This window comes from Dasypus novemcinctus, chromosome X (assembly GCF_030445035.2).
Source record: "Dasypus novemcinctus isolate mDasNov1 chromosome X, mDasNov1.1.hap2, whole genome shotgun sequence".
NCBI lineage: Eukaryota > Metazoa > Chordata > Mammalia > Cingulata > Dasypodidae > Dasypus > Dasypus novemcinctus.
This window is the reverse complement of record NC_080704.1, coordinates 15,576,765-15,596,573: the sequence shown is the minus strand read 5'-3', so window position 1 is coordinate 15,596,573 and position 19,809 is coordinate 15,576,765. Positions and strand designations below refer to the sequence as shown.

General features: G+C 39.4%; 1 protein-coding gene across 3 annotated transcripts in view; it reads right to left on the bottom strand.

Annotated features, from left to right (window-relative positions):
- The window catches only part of OFD1 (OFD1 centriole and centriolar satellite protein), a 41,466-nt gene extending 25,592 nt beyond the window's left edge, over window positions 1-15,874 (bottom strand). For 2 of the 3 annotated variants that reach the window (XM_012525392.3, XM_058291408.2), the window contains exons 1-6: window positions 15,560-15,867; window positions 15,281-15,379; window positions 11,204-11,404; window positions 9,608-9,676; window positions 9,489-9,519; window positions 1,961-2,068 (exon numbers count right to left, since the gene is read on the bottom strand). In XM_012525392.3, the coding sequence (XP_012380846.2) occupies window positions 1,961-2,068; window positions 9,489-9,519; window positions 9,608-9,676; window positions 11,204-11,404; window positions 15,281-15,379; window positions 15,560-15,568 (517 nt within the window). In that variant the 5' untranslated portion in view covers window positions 15,569-15,867. Of the gene's footprint in view, window positions 1-1,960; window positions 2,069-9,488; window positions 9,520-9,607; window positions 9,677-11,203; window positions 11,405-15,280; window positions 15,380-15,559 lie in introns of all 3 variants that reach the window. The other variant, XM_071213118.1, reaches the window with a different exon arrangement.
- Window positions 15,875-19,809: the final 3,935 nt, after the last annotated feature.

The window sequence follows — 19,809 nt, the reverse complement described above, 5'->3', positions numbered from 1 at the left end:
AAAGAATACAGTTTGTCAGAAAAAACCTGGAGTCTCTTTCCCAGTCTCTCAGTGCTATGGCCGAGGGCTCTTTCATTGGACTTTATTAATAAAGTTGACTTACATGTTCAAAATGCTAACCTTAAAATGAATCAAAGATTTCTTTCACTCCTTCACTTTACAGATGAGGAAACAAATGTCCATATAGTCTAAGTGACTTCCAGAGGGTTAAGCAACTACATGCAGGCAAAACTAGGATAAAAAACAGCACTTTTTGCACTAGGCAGTGGCCCACAAACCAACTGCATATCGGAATCAACCATGCAGGAGAAGGCAAACCTGGAGCTAGAGTTCAATCTCAACCATGTAGCACCATCACCCGCCAAAAAAAAGCATACACAGGAAAAAAAAAAAGGCAAGCAGGATATTGAAATACTGAAAGTGTTTGTCTCCTGTTGGTGTAACTGTAGATGTGTTTTTTAATATACTTTCCTATATTTTTCAAATGCTCCATAACTGCTGAGCAAAATAGGAGTCTAGCCACGTGTCCATGAATACCAGAAATGTGGCCAGTCTCAACTGAGATGTGCTGTAAGAGGAAAAGACACACCAGATTGATTTCAAAGACAATACAAAAAAATAAAGGCAAAGGATCTTTTTAATGTATTTTATATTGACTACATGTTGAAATAATATTTAGGATATATTGGGTTAAATTATTAAAACTAATTTCATCTGGGGGTTTTTTTTAACCTTTTAAATGTGGCTACTAGAAAATTTTAAATATCCTATGTGGCCGGCATTTTGGGACAGCACTGCTCTATAATAAGCATGTAGTATGTTTCTAATGGAGTAAAACCCATATTTCAAGACCTGGTCACATAATAAAGGTTTTACAAATTATGAACTCCTTTTCCTAAACATTAAGGGTGCTATTTCTGTTCGTTTGTTTGTTTTCTGTAAGCAAGTGCCAAGAAATCAATTTACCACACATAGGATCAATTTAAGCAGCTGTTTCCCATCTCTACTAAGTACAAAGGCAAAGGGCAGGATGGTATTACTGAAAAGCTGGAGAGCGGGGGGGGGGGGGGGGGGGGGGGGGGGGGAGCTCTGGATGAATGGACCAGAACAGCTGGACTCCAAAATTAGTCTGACACAGAGGGGGTGTTTCCAATTTGCTCTTGCTCTGGGGACCTTGGTTTCCTCAACTATAAAATGAAGTGAGGGGCCAATGACTTCTCCAGTTCTTTCCAGTGCCAGTCTATGATTTTCTAACTTAGAGGCTATAAAATAAATTTAGACTAGACACGAGGAAGAACTTACCAGTTAAAAAGCAATTTACTGGTAATCTTTTGGATCTCTATGTGATTTGGGAAATTTAGCCCTAGCATTCATGAGGATAAAAAGCTACACTGGAGAGCAATTCCTGCATTACAATTTTAGAGAAAGGAATTCCCTTGCAAGCTGCAGGTTGTATCCCTCCAGTTCAAGGGTAAATCAAATAATTTCCTTCATTCAAAAAGAAAACAGAGGCAGCGGACATTGCCCAGTGGTTAGGGAGTCCGTCTACCACATGGGAGGTCCGTGGTTCAAACCCCGGGCCTCCTCGACCCGTGTGGAGCTGGCCCACGCACAGTGCTGATGCGCGCAAGGAGTGCCCTGCCACGGGGGTGTCCCCCCCCCCCGCGTAGGGGAGCCCCACGCGCAAGGATTGCGCTCCGTAAGGTGAGCCGCCCAGCGCGAAAGAAAGTGCAGCCTGCCCAGGAATGGCACAGCCCACATGGAGAGCTGACACAAGATGACGCAACAAAAAGAAACAGATTCCCATGCCTCTGACAACAACAGAAGCTGACAAAGACGCAGCAAACAGACACAGAGAACAGACAACCGGGGGGGGGGGGGGGGGGGATAAATAAATAAATAAATCTTTTAAAAAAGAGAAAACAGAAGAACAGATATTATGGCAAAAAGCTATAATTACCAAGAGAGTCTCTGCTAGGAAATGGCGAAACGGTCTGAGTTTCCATATCACAACTCTCTTTAGCCTGATGATATTCTGTCAGTTCTTTTAAAAACTGAATGAGAAAACCTGAAAAAACAGAACAAATATCATTTAGTTTCAGGATTTTTCATTCAATCATTACTCAGTCATTGTTTATATCATCTTGGTTTTATAACAGTCATTTTTACATTTTAGATCCTTTCTTCTAAGAATAACTCCTGAGGCATGGTCTTTCTAAGTATGAAACAAAACCTACAAACAATAAGAAGAACCTCTTATCAGTCTAACTACACAAAGCTAAAAAGCTTAGATATAGCATGAAATAACATAAGTCAAAACACATGATACACTGGGAAAGAAATATTTGCAACAATATGGAGACAGGGGACTTAATTTTCTTAGTATCAAAGAGCTCTTACAAATCAGTCAGAAAAAACAGAAAAATGGAAAGTGACATGGAAGAGAAAGAAAAATATCAAATAAATCTGAGCAAAATCATAAATATATGCAAATTAATATTACAATGGAAAGACCACATTTTCCCTATAAGACTGCAAACATTAAAACTTCGTTAATACCAAGTGTTGACAAAGGAGTGGGGAAATGGACACTAGTTCACTTGGGAGGGAAATTTTGTCAGTGTTTTATGTATTCAAAATGTACATGCCCTTTAAGCTAGTAATTCTACTTCTATCTTGGGGCACGGCTTCTAATGGCAAGAAACAAACAATAAAACAACTAAGTCTTCATCAACAAGAGCTAATTAGATACGTTCTTTATAAACAGATTGCATAAAACAGTGTTCTAGAAAAATCCACCAGTGGATTTTAAAAAGCAAGTCGCAAAACATTATCTGTAATAAGATCCCACTTACATGTGTGTTCTAATTACATCTAAATAGCAGACTTTTATATTCATAAACTTCTGGAAGGATAAACAAGAAACTATTAAGGATGGTTGTAATAGTAGAAAGGGAAATTAGAGAACATGGGTAGAAATTTGTATTTCTTTCACTTTCTACCATTCTGAATTGTTTGAAATATGTATTAAAAAAAACAACAACCTGTGCGTACAAATTATTTTAGAAGTTTTAGTTTCCTAAAACAGAGTTGAAAAGGCTTCTGCTTCTGCATCAGCCAAGGTAAGGGCCTTTTATCTTTTCTGCTGTAGATTTAAAAATTCTATTACTACTATTTTAGCAGAATTGCATATAAATCAACACAACTTCCCCTTGATAAAGACATCATTCCCCTATTTAATGATTACATATGAGCTAACTGGTGACAGATCAGAAACTACTGCAAGTAAATCCAATTTGCCTTAGTATAAAGTTCTTAATCTCAACTATTTTCCCTCAGAAATTTCTATGGAGACAACTTTTTCCTCTTCCATAACATGTATAGGACTTTTAAAATCTTTTACTCTGGTAATTTAAAAGTTTAAAAATGTGTCAATGTTCACTGATTTTCCCTGGAATCAAAGAATCCCCTTTTAATCCACAAACATAAATCTTTCTTTAGCTCAGGAAAGTTTTCTTCCAATTACAAAAAAGTACTTGATTATTAAATCTGCTCTATTTGCACCGGTTTGCCTTTAGCAACAGTTACCCATATGTTAGCTCTTTGTCTTTGTATCCTTTACCTTCTCGCACATTTTTCTATTTATCCTTTCCTTCTCCATGCTGGAAGAGCTTCTCAAGTTGCTATTAAAATCTCTTACTCAATTTTTCATAGTACCACTGCTGCTGGGTTTTTGGGTTTTTTTTACTTTCTCTAATGTAGATATAAAATTGATTCTTTCATTTTTGCTTTCTTGCAATTCTTTGTCTCATCATTCCAGCTTCCTTTCCTTGTTTATCTGTAATCTCCCTCTCCATCAGTGAGAAACCTGCCTCCCACCACCTACCACCCATTTAAATTATTGCTCCATCTCAGTATACAGGTATAGTGATTTCAGAATTATAACCTGTACCTCCGTGGAAACCAATTTTAGCAATTAGAGTACAGTGCTTATATTCAGTTCCTTTTACCTTGAGTCTTACAGTCTCCACTCACTCCCAAAGTTATAATAGTTAGCTAGGCACCTTTCCCCTCCACCTGCTTCAGTGACATTATTTCATATACTTGCATTACAGTGAGTGTTTTGTCACAGTCTACATTCCATCCTGGGATAACATGACTTCTTAAATGTGCATCCGTTGAAGTTCACTCTTTGTGCCGTACAGTCTTATGGGTTTTCACAAATGTCATGTGTCCCACTATTACAGCAGCACAAAAAAATACTTTCACCACCCTAACAAAATTCCCATGCTTCACCTACCCAAGCCTTCCCTCCCATTTCCAAATCCCTGGTAACTAGTCTGTGTACCATCCCTAGAGTTTTGCCTTCTCCAAAGTCTTATAAATGGTATTCATATGGTATGTAGCCTTTTTGGATTGGCTTCTTTCACTTAACAACAGGCATGAGATTCATTCAGATTTTTTTGTCACCTGATACCTCATTTCTTTTAGCGGAACAGCATTTCATTTTATGGATATACTTGTTTTACCCATTTATCTAATGAAGGACATCTTGGTTGCTTCCAACTTCTGACAATTACGAATAAAGCTGCTATAAACATTCATATGCAAGTTTTTGTGTGGAAATAAATTTTCAAATCAGTTGGGTAAATATCGAGGAGTCCAACTGCTGGATCATATGGTAAGACTACATTTAGTTTAGTTGGAAGCAGCCAGACTATCTTCCAAAGTGGGCTGTACCATTTTGCATTCCCACCAGCAATGAATGAGTTGCTGCTGCTCCACATCCCTGCCAGCATTTGGTGTTGTGTTTTGGAATTTCGCCATGCTAATAGGTGTATAATGGTATCTCATTTTAAAATTTTCATTTCCATCATGAAAATGATTATCTTTTCTATGCTTGTCATTGTATATCTTCTTTGGTGAGGCATCTGTTCACATCCTTTGCCCATTTTTAAATTGGCTCTTTTTAGTGTTAATTTTTAAGTGTTCCTTGTATATTTAGGATACATGTCCTTTATGGTTTGCAAATACTTTCTCCCAGTCTACTTGTCTTTTCCTTCTCTTAGCAGTGTCTTCAAAGAGCAGCTTTTGTTGTTTTTTTTAAGATTTACCCCACCACCACTGCCTCGTTGTCTGTGGTCGCTGTGTGCTGCGTCTGCTCTTCTCTTTAGGAGGTACCGGGAACCAAACCCAGGACCTCTCATGCGGACGAGAGGCACTCAATCACCTGAGCCACCTCAGCTCCCTGGTTTGTTGTCTCTGTCTTTCCTCTTTGTGTCTCTTTTGCTGCATCATCTTGTTGCACCAGCTCACCTTCTCCAGGAGGCACAGGAAAACCGAACCCAGGACCTCCCGTGTGGGAGGCAGAAGCCCAACCACTTGGGTCACAGCTGCTTCCCAGCAGCTTTTAATTTTAATGAAGTCTACGTTGATTTTATTTTTTTCTTTCACTGATTATGCCTTTGGTGTTGTATCTCACCACCAAACCCAAGGTCACATAGATTTTCTCCTACATTTTCTTGCAGGAGTTATATAGTTTTGCATTTTACATTTAGGTCTATGGTCCAGTTTGACTTAATTTTTCTCTCAGGTCTGTGTCTAAGTTCATTTTTATGCATGTGCATGCCCAATTTTTCAAGCAACATTTGTTGAAAAGACAACACTTTCTCCATTGAAATGCCTTTACTCCTTTGTTGAAAATCAGTTGACTGTATTTATGTGGCTCTGTTTCTGGGCTCTCTATTCTGTCCTACTAATCTGTATATCTATTCTTTGCCACTCACAGGGAAGGACATCCAGAGAGCTAAGGACCAGTACCAGTGAGCCCTCCTGCAAATTTCCTGCTCAGTAGTTTTCTGGGAATCATTTATCCCTGAAAGGAAATATTAGAGGTGGATGAATAGGTGAGTAGAATCCAGGGGAAAGTATTTTGGCCATTCAACAGATCAGCATCCCCCAGAGTATTGGTATAGTAAGATAAGATCACAGGTCTTGAAGTCAGGGAACAGAGAGCAGTTAGGTACAAAATATCTTCCTACTTGTTTTCTGATTGTCTCAATCTCTTAGTTGGAAGCCACCAATTTTTTTAAACTGTTTTATTCATACACCATACAATCCATACAAAGTATACAATCAATGGCTGTCAGTATAATCACAGAGTTGTGTGATCCTCACAATCAGTTTTAGAATGTTTTTCCTTATTGCAAAAAGAAAAATCCCACACCCCTTACACATACACCCTTATCATTGGCATAGTACCTTTGTTACAAATGGTGAAAGAATATTACAATAATACTGTTAAGTACAGTCTATAGTTTGCATTAGTTGTATTTTTCCCCATATAGCACCCTATTACTATACCTTTCTAATAGTGATGTATATTTGTTCGAGTTCATGGAAGAACATTTTTATATTTGTATCATTAACCAAGGTCATCATCCACAACAGGGTTCCTAGGTTATACAGTCCCAGGTTTCATCTTCTAGCTTCCCTTCTAGTGACAAACACAATCCTAAACTTCCCCTTTCAACCACAATCACACCCATAAATCAGCATTGTTCATTACATTCACAATAATGTGCTACCATCACCTCTAACCATTTCCAAACATTTCCAAACAACCTTATTAAAAATTCTGCACATATTAAGCATAGCTCCCCTTTCTCTACCTTCATTCTCTCTCCTGGTAACCTATACTCTAGATTTTAACTCCATGAGTTTACTCATTATAATTTGTTTGTATTAGCGAGACCATTCAATAGTTGTCCTTTTGGGTCTGGCTTATTTCACTCAACATAATGTCCTCAAGGGTCATCCAGGTTGTTGCATGCATCCAGACTTCATTTGTTCTTACAGCTGAATAATATTCCATTGTATGTATGTACACATTTTGTTTATCCATTCATCAGTTTTGGGGCACTTGGGTTGTTTCCATCTTTTGGCAACTGTGAATAATGTTGCTATGAGCATCGGTGTGCAAATGTCTGAGTCGCTGCTTTCAGTTCTTCTGAGTATATACCTAGTAGCAGGATTGCCAGTTCATAGGGCAATTCTATACTTAACTTCCTGAGGAACTGCCAAACTGTCTTCCACAGCAGCTGCACCATTCTACATTCCCACCAGCAGTGAGTAAGTGCTCCTATTTCTCCACATCCTCCCCAACACTTGTAGTTTTTCAGTTTTTTTTAATTGTGGTCATTCTAGTAGGTGTGAAATGATATCTCATTGTGGTTTTGATTTGCATTTCCCTAATAGCTAGTAATGTTGAGCATCTTTTCATGTGCCTTTTTGGCCATTTGTATTTCCTCTTTGGAAAAGTATCTATTCAAGTATTTTGCCCATTTCTTAATTGGGTTGTCTTTTTATTGTTGAGTTGTGGGATTCCACAATATTTTATTTTAATATTTAATATTAAATTTTATTTTAATATAAATATAAATAAATATAATATTTAATTTTAATTTAATATTTAATATTTTAATATTTTGGATATTAAACCCTTATCAGATATGTGGGAAGGCCGCCAATTTTTAAAAATCATTTTATAACAATAGCTGTTTTGTTAGGGATGAGTTCTATCCAAATTCTGGCATTAGATTGTCTGACATGTCTGCTACTCATAGTTTTCCAGTTTCAGAGATCTTAATTGGATGCTGGTATCTTTCTGAACCACAAGCATTTAAAGAGTATGTGTAGTGGTGAAAAATGATTTTTAAGAATAACATAAATACCTGTAGTAAGCACATGGATTAGTTCTTAAATATCCCTCCAAGCATTAAATTTCCTTCTGAAAGAACAGCTAAGCTACAGATATCAGCTATATACCTTAGACCTGTGCTATCCAACATGGTAGCCACTATGCACATGTGGCTGTTTAAATTTAAATAATTAAAAATTCAGTTCTTCAGTCACACTAGCCATATTTCAGGTGCTCGGACACATGTAGTTAGTGGATACCATATTAGCACAGGTATAGGCATTTTCAGTATCACAGAAAATTACACTGGACAGTGCTGCCTCAGAGTACATCATATAGGCCCATTTATTATACTGAACTTCAGCATGGATGATCTATTTTGCAGGCAGTCCAGAATGTCCTGTAATCTAATTTACTTATCCTCTGCTAACTTTACTCCTAAGAGACCTGCAATTAAGTCTCAGACTAATGGCTGGCAAAGAGTAGGGACTCCAATGTTTGCTGAATTTGTTGTGAATGAATGACTATTCTAGTGGGAATGGCAGCAGCACTAGCAACAAACAAAATCTAGTAACAAACCAACCTGAAACAACCGTTACATAATGTCACAGTTTATTGAAGGTCATAAAGAATGACCAAGCATTAAAGGCAAGTTATCTGCCTGTGTTCAAGCTACAAAGTCCATCATCAAGTCTCACCCAGGATCTGGCACCCCCGGTAGGTATGGATTCTATAAAAGCTTATTATCAAGGCCAAAATTAAGGGAATTTATCAGGCCCGAATAAACACTTAAGAAATTAAAAAGTAATAACAATACTATAAGATAGAAATAAAGATAAATGTATATATTAAACAGGATAATACGCTATAAATTATACTTGAGGGGAATACCTGGAATTCAAAACTACTTGGCCTATACATCATTAATTAATTAATTAGTGGAACTATTCCAACAGTGGGTATTTTTATTTATGTATTTTAACTCACAGCTCTCTTTATTCTCTGAATTATCAGTGTAAGAATATTTGTCCTTTCATGTCTAAGCCCATTCTAGAACTTCCCGTAAAGATGCAATTACCTCTTTCAATACTCTTCCCCTTTTCTTCCTCAACACTGTGCCAATCCATATGCTTGGTGCCAGAGACAAAACGCATGGATTATGCTAGAATTCACTCCTCACAATCCTGTTTACCTTCACCTGTCCTTGTTCTAGTATGGCTCCTAAACTGTGGGATCCATCGTTCAGCATAGAGATTTCCTAAGGGTGGTCTTCCCAGCAATTCTATCCTTCATTCTGAATACTAGTTATCTCTAATATATTAAGGATCTCTCCTAAGGCTGATAGTGCTAAATTGCATGACAGTTTTGTTTCAGAGAACCATTAAAACTGCATATAATCTACTCCCAATTTCTTTAATTCTACTTGAAAGAATATTATGAGAAACTGTCAGATTCCTTACTGAAACCAAGCGATAAATGTAGCACTTTCCTCATTTCTTTTAATCTGTCTGCAAGGCTCCTGATATTGCATGCAGTTTTCTTATTTGAGTATGTAAGAGTAATTAAAAAGATGGAAATTTGGGAGAAACAATCTACATTGTCAGAACAACAGAAGAATGACTTGTTCCATTTATTTAAAAGGTAGATATTAATACCAAGGGAAAATCAAATTACTTGATTCAAATTAAACTCCCTACTTTTTCCCCTAAAAAGTATTAGTTTCTTACTTTTATAGGAAAAAGGACATGACAAAAATGTTGCTATTCCCTACAAAGACGAAGGCTCCTACCTTTTTGGTTTTCTTTATCAAATCGTGAAACCTGGTAAGAGAAAATATTTTACCTTTACTCAACTATTCAGTTATAACTAAACAAACCAAAGCAAGTTATTAACATTAAACAATCCTACCAGTGATTTGTAGAGACTGGATTTGGGGTTGATGTTAATGAGTTGTAATAGATCCTGCATAGTAAACACCTGAAAAAAAGCAAAGGGCCTAATTAAGTAGATCTATTTTTATGTGGATGTTTAAATGATAAATTAAGGTATGTTTCTGAATATGAGATTAGCAATCATGTTTCAGAGTAAATAAATATTTTAACTATGCTAATAATGCCAAATTGAAGCTCTTTCTTATATGGTTAAATAAATTATAATACATATATTGAAGCCAAAAGGCTAAAATATTTTTCTGGATCACAGAATAAACCTCCAAATACTTCATGAAGATGATATGCCTAACAGAAATGACAGAAATGGTGAATGCTTTAAAGATGACAAACATTCAAATATATGACAAACCAATGAATACATGAGCAAATTCCAGGTTCTTTCACATTAAAAATATGTGAATTTTTAAAAGCACTTACTGTTTCAAAATGTAAATTAACCAAACTTTTACTCTAAAAATTATCAATCTTTTCTGTCTTTACACTATCGATGAATGAAGTGTTGCCTAAAATATTTTTTAGCAGACATTTTAGGTAGTATCCTGCACACATATTTCTACTACAGTGTGCATCATTTACTTTATCTACCCTGAGAACACTCACATGATTTGTTTCCAATTGGTTTTTCTTTAAAGAAAACACTCTGCGTGGCATTTCATATACACGGGAAATCTTAAATGTGTGAGCCAGATTAATTATTGCCATAATAAATATCTAATTGACTGCTACTCATAAAATAAGCAAACTGTGAAATGTAATTGGAAACTTAGAGATTGATGAACCAAAAAAGAATTCCTAATGTTGATGAATAAACATTTTGTCATTAAAGATCTTTTGGACAATTATGGATGAAATAAAAGAGTAAACGCATAGGGAAATTTTGCTATAACTGCCTTTAAAATAACAAAGCGTGACAATATGTTCAACAGCAATAGTGGAGAAATAAAGTTAAAATAATGAGGAAAACAGTAAAACATAAAATACCTGAGACATAAACAAAATATCTGAGAATATTACAGATTATCTCTCACTTCTCATATGTAGTTACCAAGAAAAGAAATAGCTGAAGAGACTGTAGCATAGTAAAAGGATCAAAGCAGAGATCTAGGTCTACTGCCCTGTCTCCCACATACAAGTTATGTGACCCTGGACAAATCATTTCCCCTCTGGAAAGTCTGGTTCCTCACTTGTAATACAGAGAACACCTGCAGAGTGACTTGCAATGCCCAGAGCCCAGCAGACATTCGATATAAATGGCAGCTAGGAGTCTTAGACTGCATGGAATGTACAATCAATTCTAGTGCTGAAATATTTAGTGATTTTATATGTTGCTATCTGACAAAAGACTAATTGAGATACTGAGGAATAAATAATAATCAGATTTACTACTCATTTGTTGCATTATATACCAAATATATATGTGCAGGTATGATGTAAATTCAAAGCCAGAAATGGAACTAGCTAGTCAAAGAGTACTTAAGTTATGATGTAGCACTTTACAATAATCAGAGGAAGAAACTGTGAAAATTCAAAAACAGAAAAGAGAAGACTTTACCTCTTCTTTTGCCAAACCACTTTCCGGAAAGAAAACAGAAAGTGAATACTCATAGCCACATCTTTGCAGGTGATCTGCCACTAGACAGTTGGAAGCGCCTATTAAGAGGCCACTCCCTTCCACTGGAATGGACTGAGGTTGCAGTTGTCCACTCAAAACGGGGTGCATCAATTGATGAATCAGCTGGTTTCTGAGTTGGGTCTAGCTCAAAAAAAAAAAAAAGTTTTATAGGGATACACACATTTGTCACATAAATTAGAATCCTTCCTTTTGTTTCCAGAATGGCTCTAGATCCATGCCCAAGTCAGGAATATTCCCCTGCACACTTTGTCTTAACCCTGAGACAAGCAGCCCAGTAGGCTCTGGAAGAAGCTTTCTTTCACCTGCTTCCAAGAGAACTGATAATTAGCCAGAACCCTTTTAGACTCTAACTTCATTTTCTACAAGCCTACATTAGCAGTTTATGATCAGGGTATCAAATGTAGGAGAAAATTCTGCCACTTCATCACATCGCTATAGATTGTTGGAGGATATGAAAATAATATTGGGTCAAACCAGGCTAATGAGTATACTGCACAAAATAAAACTGGGTTCCCAAAAGGGAAATAACATATACAAGAGAGAAATGAGTGAACCCTAAGATGTACTTTCACATACAGTATTTATATCTCAAAACACTGAAATACAATTATTTTCTCCACACTTTATAAATGAGGAAATTAAGACTCAGAGTAGACATCTCAAGGTTACAAAGTCACATTAGTGTTATTATTTGTTGGAGTTTTAAATAAATGTCCTATATTAATCAGCCTTTTGGATATTTTTTGATATATTTGCATTTTTGCATATAATTTGGAAACTTACAATTGGGCAGAGCTTTTTTTTTTAGATATTGGGGCCAAGGATTGAACCAGAGAACTTATATGTGGTAAGCAGGTGCTCAACCACTTGAGCTATATCCACTCCCCTGGGGTGAACTTTCAAAAGTATGTTGCAGATTCATGGGATTCAGCAGTAAATAATACCTAATGAGTTCCTACTAACAGAACACAAGCACAAATGGAGTTCTTGTTATACCTCTTTCTTTTACTCTTTAAGTAGAAATTAGACTAGTATCTAATTACCAATATAGAATAGGATGACTCATACATCTAAAACCCTATATTAAAAGAAATTCACACTGAACTGAATATATAAGCTCGCCCTTATCTAATACAATTCAGTAATTGAAACAATAAAAAAAATGTAACTACAACTACAGCATTCTCCATCAGTAAAACAGAGGTGGTTTAGATTTGTAACATACTGAAGAAGGGATATTTTTAGACCCAGCTTAACTAATAAAGAGATTTAGGGTGTCTTCAAATGAGTACTAAAATAGGATGAAATATTTAAATGAATGATACAAATAGGGTGTAAGGAAAACAAGAGCAGGAAAAAATGAGATGACATATAGGTAAATTCCCATCTTTACAAACACAAAAAACCTGCCATCCAGTACTTGCTAGAAAGACTTGCAAAACTGGCTTGGGGCTTTCCTGCAGCTGATGCAAAGAAAGAAATCTATTCAGAATTAAACTTTGCAACTTTCCTAAGATAAAAATAAAATAGTTGCATGAAAGGGGAGTGGGGTGGGGAGACTTGTGGGTCTTCAACATACCTCTTTCAAAAACTGACAGATTAAGTTCACCCAAACTAAAAAAGATTTGATAAACTTCATGTAGTAAGATACCTACATGATTTGGCACGTAACTATACATACAAACTATCTTCCAGCATCCAAACAGAATGTGAAATAGGTCATACATGGCACATACACACACACCCCAAAAAACTGCAATAAACTGCTTGAACAGGGAAAGTAAATATCTTTCCTTCCCTGCCACTGATCAGGCTGGGATAACATAACCTAAAAATATCAGCTGCAAAATTAACAGGAAACAGTTTTCCTCCTAGGTCATGCTGTAGCTGTAAAGTGAATGAGGCTACCATAATCCTGATACCAAGGCCAAACAAGGATAGCCAAAAAGGGATTGACCGATATCAACTTTGACTACAGATGCAAAGTAAAATACTATCAAATGTAATCCAGAATGCAGTAAAAGAAAACATGTTATGCTCAGGAAAACAAAGACTGCTCAACATAAGAAAATGGACTAAAGCAATTATACCATACACCACAATTAATTCCAGGTGGGTTAAGGAGTTAACCACACACACAAAACGAAGCCTTTTTAAAAACTTAAAAAGTACATATTCTCTTAGTGGAGAACTGAGAACGAAAAAGAAAAGAAAACTCATAAATTTGACCATATAAAAATGTAACATATCAATATTTTTAAGTCAAATCAAAATCAAACACCAAGATAGAGTGCTGCAGAAAAATGGAATGAAAGTAAAGCTTCCTATTTAAAAGAGCTCTTATAAATTAAGAAAAACAACAACATCCTAGAAAAAACATGGGCAAGGAATACTCAAATGGCCAAAAATTCACAGGTGCAATTTCATTAATCAGCAAATAAATGAATATTAAAATAAGGTTTTTTTCCAAACTTAGCTTAAAGTATGTAATGACAATAATTTTGGAGAAGCCGCAGTGAGACAAGCACTCTCAAACTGCTGGGGGAACAGCAACTATAACAATCATTCCAGAACAATGCATATACCAAGAGCCTAAAATGCCTAAAACTGACGCAGTGATGCCATTTAATCTAAGCAAAAACTGAGCGATACAATTGAAGGTTATGTACAGACCTGGGTACAACCTAAACATGCCACAGGGGATTCCTACATAAATTACCCATACATCCAAAGATGAGCCTGCTACCACTGAAAATGAAGATTTCAAGAATCTTTTACAGATGCAGATGTGGCTCAAGCAATTGGGCTTCCGTCTACCACATAGGAGGTCCAGGGTTTGATCCCTAGGGCCTCCTGGTGAAGGCAAGCTGGCCCACATGGAATGCTGGCCCAAATGGAGTTATTTATTTAGTTATTTATTTATACACAACTAAATAAATCTTTAAAAAAAATAATCTTTTAATGTTACAAGAAAATGCTCACCACATAATATTAAATTTAAAAAATAGGATACAAGTATATATATATAAAAAAATGTATGCCCATTTGGGGTTATATCAGAGATGATTTTATGCTTTTCTATATTTTCCAGATGAGTCTGAGTTGTTTTGTTTTAAGGTACAAAAACGATGTGTTTGTGTTAGGAGTGGTGGTGGGTGGGAATCAAGCATACTTTGTTTCCCGTTTTAAGTAAAAAATACACTTTTGAAAATATATACAGTAATGAAAAAACGTTTGCACCAACCCTACTCGTTGCTGTTACTCCATATATAAAGTGTACTAAATTAAATATTTCAATATATTTTAAAGAATTTCTCATTCCTCAAACTATTCTTTCTACAGTTCAATAGCACACTTAATGCTTTCTATATGGTGTCAATATCCTTCTTCATGCAAAAGGAGTTGTCCTGGGTGGTGCTGCAGGGACAGTTACGTCCTCCCATGGCCTGCTGGGTGGACTGTGGGAGAGTGTGGGCTATGGTGTGTACCATTGACCATGGGGTGAGGCGGTGCTCAGAGATGTATTCACCAAATGCAATGAATGTCTCATAATGAGGGAGGAGGTTGTTGTTATGGGGGGAGGAGTGGGGTGAGGGAGGTGGGGGGTATATGGGGACCTCATATTTTTTTAATGTAACATTAAAAAAATAAAGACAAAAAAGGAAAAACACTTATTTAGTAACGTGTAAGTCAGATTTACAAAACAAGTCTAACCTTGCTAAAATATGTTCATTTTGTAAATCTCACCCCCTCCTATCTTGATTCAACAGATTATGTGAACTGCTCTTTTAGAGACTCAATCTCTTCAAACCATTTTCAAGAGACTTTATCCTGCCGGGATACAGTTACACAGGAACATAAACAGGCAATTCACCAATACAACCTACATATTCTGTTTTTAGGGCCTAAGGACCGGCTGAATTTAAACGAAGCCTCCCGGTGGGTACAAGTAACACTTGTAAAAGTTCTGTGAACTGATATCCCTAAATCTGATACCTTGAGCGTGTCCAGTATACCCCGATCCTTAAACGTCTTGTACAGTCTTTTGCGCAGTTCATCTTGACTCAAAACGTCAGACTTGGGGGACATGTTAGACTGGAAGACAAAAAGGCGTCACGGGTTACCTGGCTGGAGGGGGGGACGTGAATTTCTAGAGCCGACCCGTGGCCCCCAGAGAGCCGGAAGCGGCGCAGCTGGGGAAGGAGCGTTAACGCCCGCCAGCCCGAGGCTTCATTTGTTTCAGCGGGTGTCCCAAGCAAGGGCGGTGGGAGCTACCTGAGCCATCAGGTATGTGCGTTTCCCACGGCAGCCCGGCCCGATCCGCCCTCAGAGGCCTCTGTCCTGCGGGGCTCAACCCTCCAGCCCGCACCCCCAAGGAGGAACTCGGGCCGGGACGCGCACTTCCTCGCTCGGCGGCTGCCGGGGCGACGGCGGTGTGGATCTCGACCCCGGCGCCGCGTTCCGAGGCGGGTGAAAGGCGGGGACCGGGAGAGAGGAGTCAGAAGAAGGGGAGGGAGCCAGGGCCGCGACTTCTCCCAGCTGCGAGTCCAGACCGCTCCTCCTGACGTACGCCAAACAAAGGCGCCGGCGCCGGGAGGCTACTGCGCATGCGCCCGGCTGCGGCGTCCGCCCGCCTCTCGCGAGAAGGCAACCGTTGAGTCTCGCGGGGACTGCTCCGGGGACCCGGCTGCAGCTGTGGAGCGGCGCCGCCGTTCGCGGGAATTAGCGCGGCGTCTGCGTTGTTCCAGTCTCGCCGTAGGTAAGGGAAGGCGCTGAGTGGGGCAGGCAGGGGGCGTCGGGCGCCCTAGGGGGGCCGGCCCGCTCCCTCCATCTTGCCCTGGCCGGCTGACCCCGTCCCAGGCCTCCGGACCCATCCCCGCCGCGTTTCGACCTGCAGACGCCCGCAAGCTCGGGGCCTTTGCCCGTCTTCCTTTCTCTGGGTTATTCGGCGACCCCGGGCTTTCGCAGCCGCGGCACTATTGACACTTGGAGCCCGACACGGTTTTGTTGTCGGGGCTGTCCTGAGCGTGGGAGGCTGTGTAGCAGCATCTCACTAGGTGCCGGGAGCCCCCCGGGTGTGTTGAGTGCCCGCCGTTGTGCGTGCGACGAGGAAGATAAAGAGAGGCGAGCCGGGTCCCCAAGATGTTTCCATCCACTGCCTAGAAAAGGAATCGGTCTCACGAGAAGCATTGCAAATACGACAGCCAGTGAATTGGATAACGATGAAGATGCTTTGTAGACTGGGTAAAGAATTTTGAAAAAGGAGAGCTGGTTGAAATGGAAGTGCTCAGGGACTTCTCTATAAAGTGTGACTTAGGGTAGCACTTGGATGGTGGGCCAGAAAAGCATTGCGGCGGGGGGGGGGGGGGGGCCGATGAGCAAATAGAGGAACAATTCAGAACCCTCTCGGGGCAGTGAGAAATCTGGCCTAACTCCAGAGTGCTGTGCAATGGATATAAGATATCTAAGTTTTACGAGGACAGAGTTGGGTCAGTGTCTGCCTTGTGCACAGCCCTGAAAAAGAAAGAGTACCAGGAATTTTGATCCCTGGCGGTGCAGTGACAGGACGTAGTAGAAGGTGGAAGAATACTGAAGGTTGGTGTTGGGAAATAATTATGGTAGAGGATGGACTTTGAAGAGAGCTAGAGGTCTGCACACCCAGAGTCAGGGAAAGCATTCCAGCATGAAGAGAAAACTGGCTCTGGATGGACCCGGTCAGAATGAGTTTGAGAGAAAAAATAAGTAGACCTGTCAGCTCTAGCAGAGGTGGAGCAATAAAGTTGGGGAATTTGGAGTGAAGTGGGACCAAGTTTTGAATACCACCAGTACATGATCCTGTTGGTGAGAAGCATTAAGGCTTCAGAGAACAACAGTGAACTGATGAAAACAGTGCTCTTAAAAAGGTATTAATATGTGGTAGGTGTTGTTAAAAAGTACAATCACTTGTGCACTGTTAAGAAATAAAAAGCTTTGAGCCCACCCTGACTTTGGTCCCCAAGTTGAATAGAAATGAAATGAATATGAAATATTCTACAAAGGTAGCATAACCTCCGCTTCAGGGCAGGGGCCTTGTTTATTATATTGGTAGGGAACTTTCTCATTAGAGAAACAGTAAAAGTATTCATACTGCTGCACCCATCGCAGTAGACCTGTTCTGTGCCACACTAGTCTGTGCTGCAGTCCCAGGCCTCTGCTGTCAGGAGCACAAAGCAGGTTTCTAGAAGTTCCTCTGTAGAGGATGTAAAGCGATTTGCTCTAAAAATGGATTGGCCGTGCAACTGGAGCCTGTGAGTTTTGTCTTGCATTGGCCTGCAACTTAAAATACTTCAGAGTTGTAAGTGACTTGCATTCATCCTCCCTCTCTGCCACTGGAACTGGCGGTCTTCAGCCTCCCCTCACACATTGGTGGTGGGAGGAGGTGGGCAGGGTTAGCCATCCCCCAAGACAGTTGTATGGTTCTTTAATTGTCCTGTTCTCAAGTACACTGAACCAGTGTTTTTCCTTGAAACTTCACATGATCATTCCTAGATTTGGCCTAGGCAGCAGTTTGGAATAAGTCTGGCCAATCCAGAGATAGCAAATACTTGGCTCTTGCCTAGGCGCTGCTGCCTCCCAGACCTATTGCAGATGTTAAAAATTGATCACAGCAGTCTTTCCCGCTCATAGCACTTAAGTCTCAGAATCTTTCTCAGCACTGGCTTTTGGCAGTCTCTACCATTTGATTAGAATTAGCTCATAAGGGGAAGCCCATTTGCCACCCCTAGCCAAATCCCTTTTCCATTAGACAGTGTATCATATTTAAAGATTGTATTGTGCTGTACCTCCACTCACCAAAAAAAAGGTCTTTTTTCCCTCTCAAACATCCTCAATTCCTTCAGTTATCTCATCTTGTTTCCAGAGCACTCCGTAGTCTAGAGCCTCTCCCCGCATACACACCAGCACCTACAGTAGTTAATACAGTCACATTTGTTAATCCAAGAGAAATCATTTGCTGTGACTGGAAGACTTGGATTTATTGAAATGCCTACATATGTTCTTAATATCTTGAGGTTCATAGCTGCCTAACCTTGTTTCTTCTATACTTGCTATTTGAAAAGCATTCTCTTTGACAGAGAAAATTAAAGTTGCACAGTTCTGCGTCCTCTGTTATTTGAGTGTACACCAGATGCTAAAACAGTTGACCTTTGTTCCTCTGCTTTTTACTAATTGCAACCTAAAAAGGCTTTCTGTTTTTCTTAATATGTTTCACATACTTCAGCTTATTTTGGACTTTTGCCTTTCTGGTGCTATCCTTGCAGATTTCTGGTCCCATTTTTGTGTTCGTTGCGGTCACTATCCTATTTCTTACATCACATGCACATTCTCTTTAACTTTCAGGTCGTCACAGTGCTCCCTGTATCACCACACTGATTTCTTTAGTTGCCTGCCTCTCAAAAGAAACCTGCATCCCCCTAGCCTTCAGGGACAGTGGCTGTTTTCACCACAAGTGAGAGTCACGGCTCCCCTCTTGTCCCTTGTAATAGAGGATGTCTCCATAGATACCTTAACAGCTTCAGCAACTTGTCACAAACATGCTGGCAACCACCTGAACACCCACTAAAATACCAGTATCAGCAGGCCTCCAAGATGCCTAGGGCCTCCCCACTGGAGCTTTCAGAGATTCTTCTCTTGTTAAGTCTGGTTAATCCCACGATGCCTCCCTCATTCCTGCATTCCAGCACCACCCTGACACTGTCCAAACTGCACATTCCCACCCCACCCCTAGAGCCATTCTGTAGGCATTGAGCACCTATTATGTCCCAGGCTTTGTATTAGGTATTGGGGCACCTGCCGACAAAAACCCAGCCCAGCTCTTTTCTATACTCACTTCTGGAAATTGCTCTAGATCAGGGTTTCTTAACCTTTTTTATTCCACAGACCCCTTTCCCAGTCAGATGAAAATCACGGATCCCTTACAAAGTCCACACTGTACTGTACATTATTTAATGACTATATCACACCCACACCAACATGTCCCCACAAGAATGTTTCATCCCCCCCCACCACCACCACCAAGGACTCCCTCCTCTGTTTGCTTGTTGTCTGTTTTTTCTTTAGGAGGCACAGGTAAACTAAACCTGGGACCTCCCATGCGGGAGGCAAATACTCGACTGCTTGAGCCACATCTGCTCCCAAAAATAATGATTTTTTGAATTTCAGTTCAAGCTTACAGACCCCTTATTAAGCACCCCTGCTCTAGATAGCTTCTTTTTTTTTTTTCAGATATCTTATGTTAATTTTATTTTTATTTTTTCTTCATTTTCTTTTAAATGTTATATTCAAAAAATATGAGGTCCCCATACACCCCCCACCTCACCCACCCCACCCCTCCCCTCCCACATCAACAACCTCTTCCATCAACGCGGCACATTCACTGCACCTGGCAAATACATTCTAGAGTACCACTGCACCACCTCTTCCACAAGGCTTTGAAGCCCTTGTCTCATGATAAATAAACTCCCTTTTGTCCTCACAGAATGTTGTTT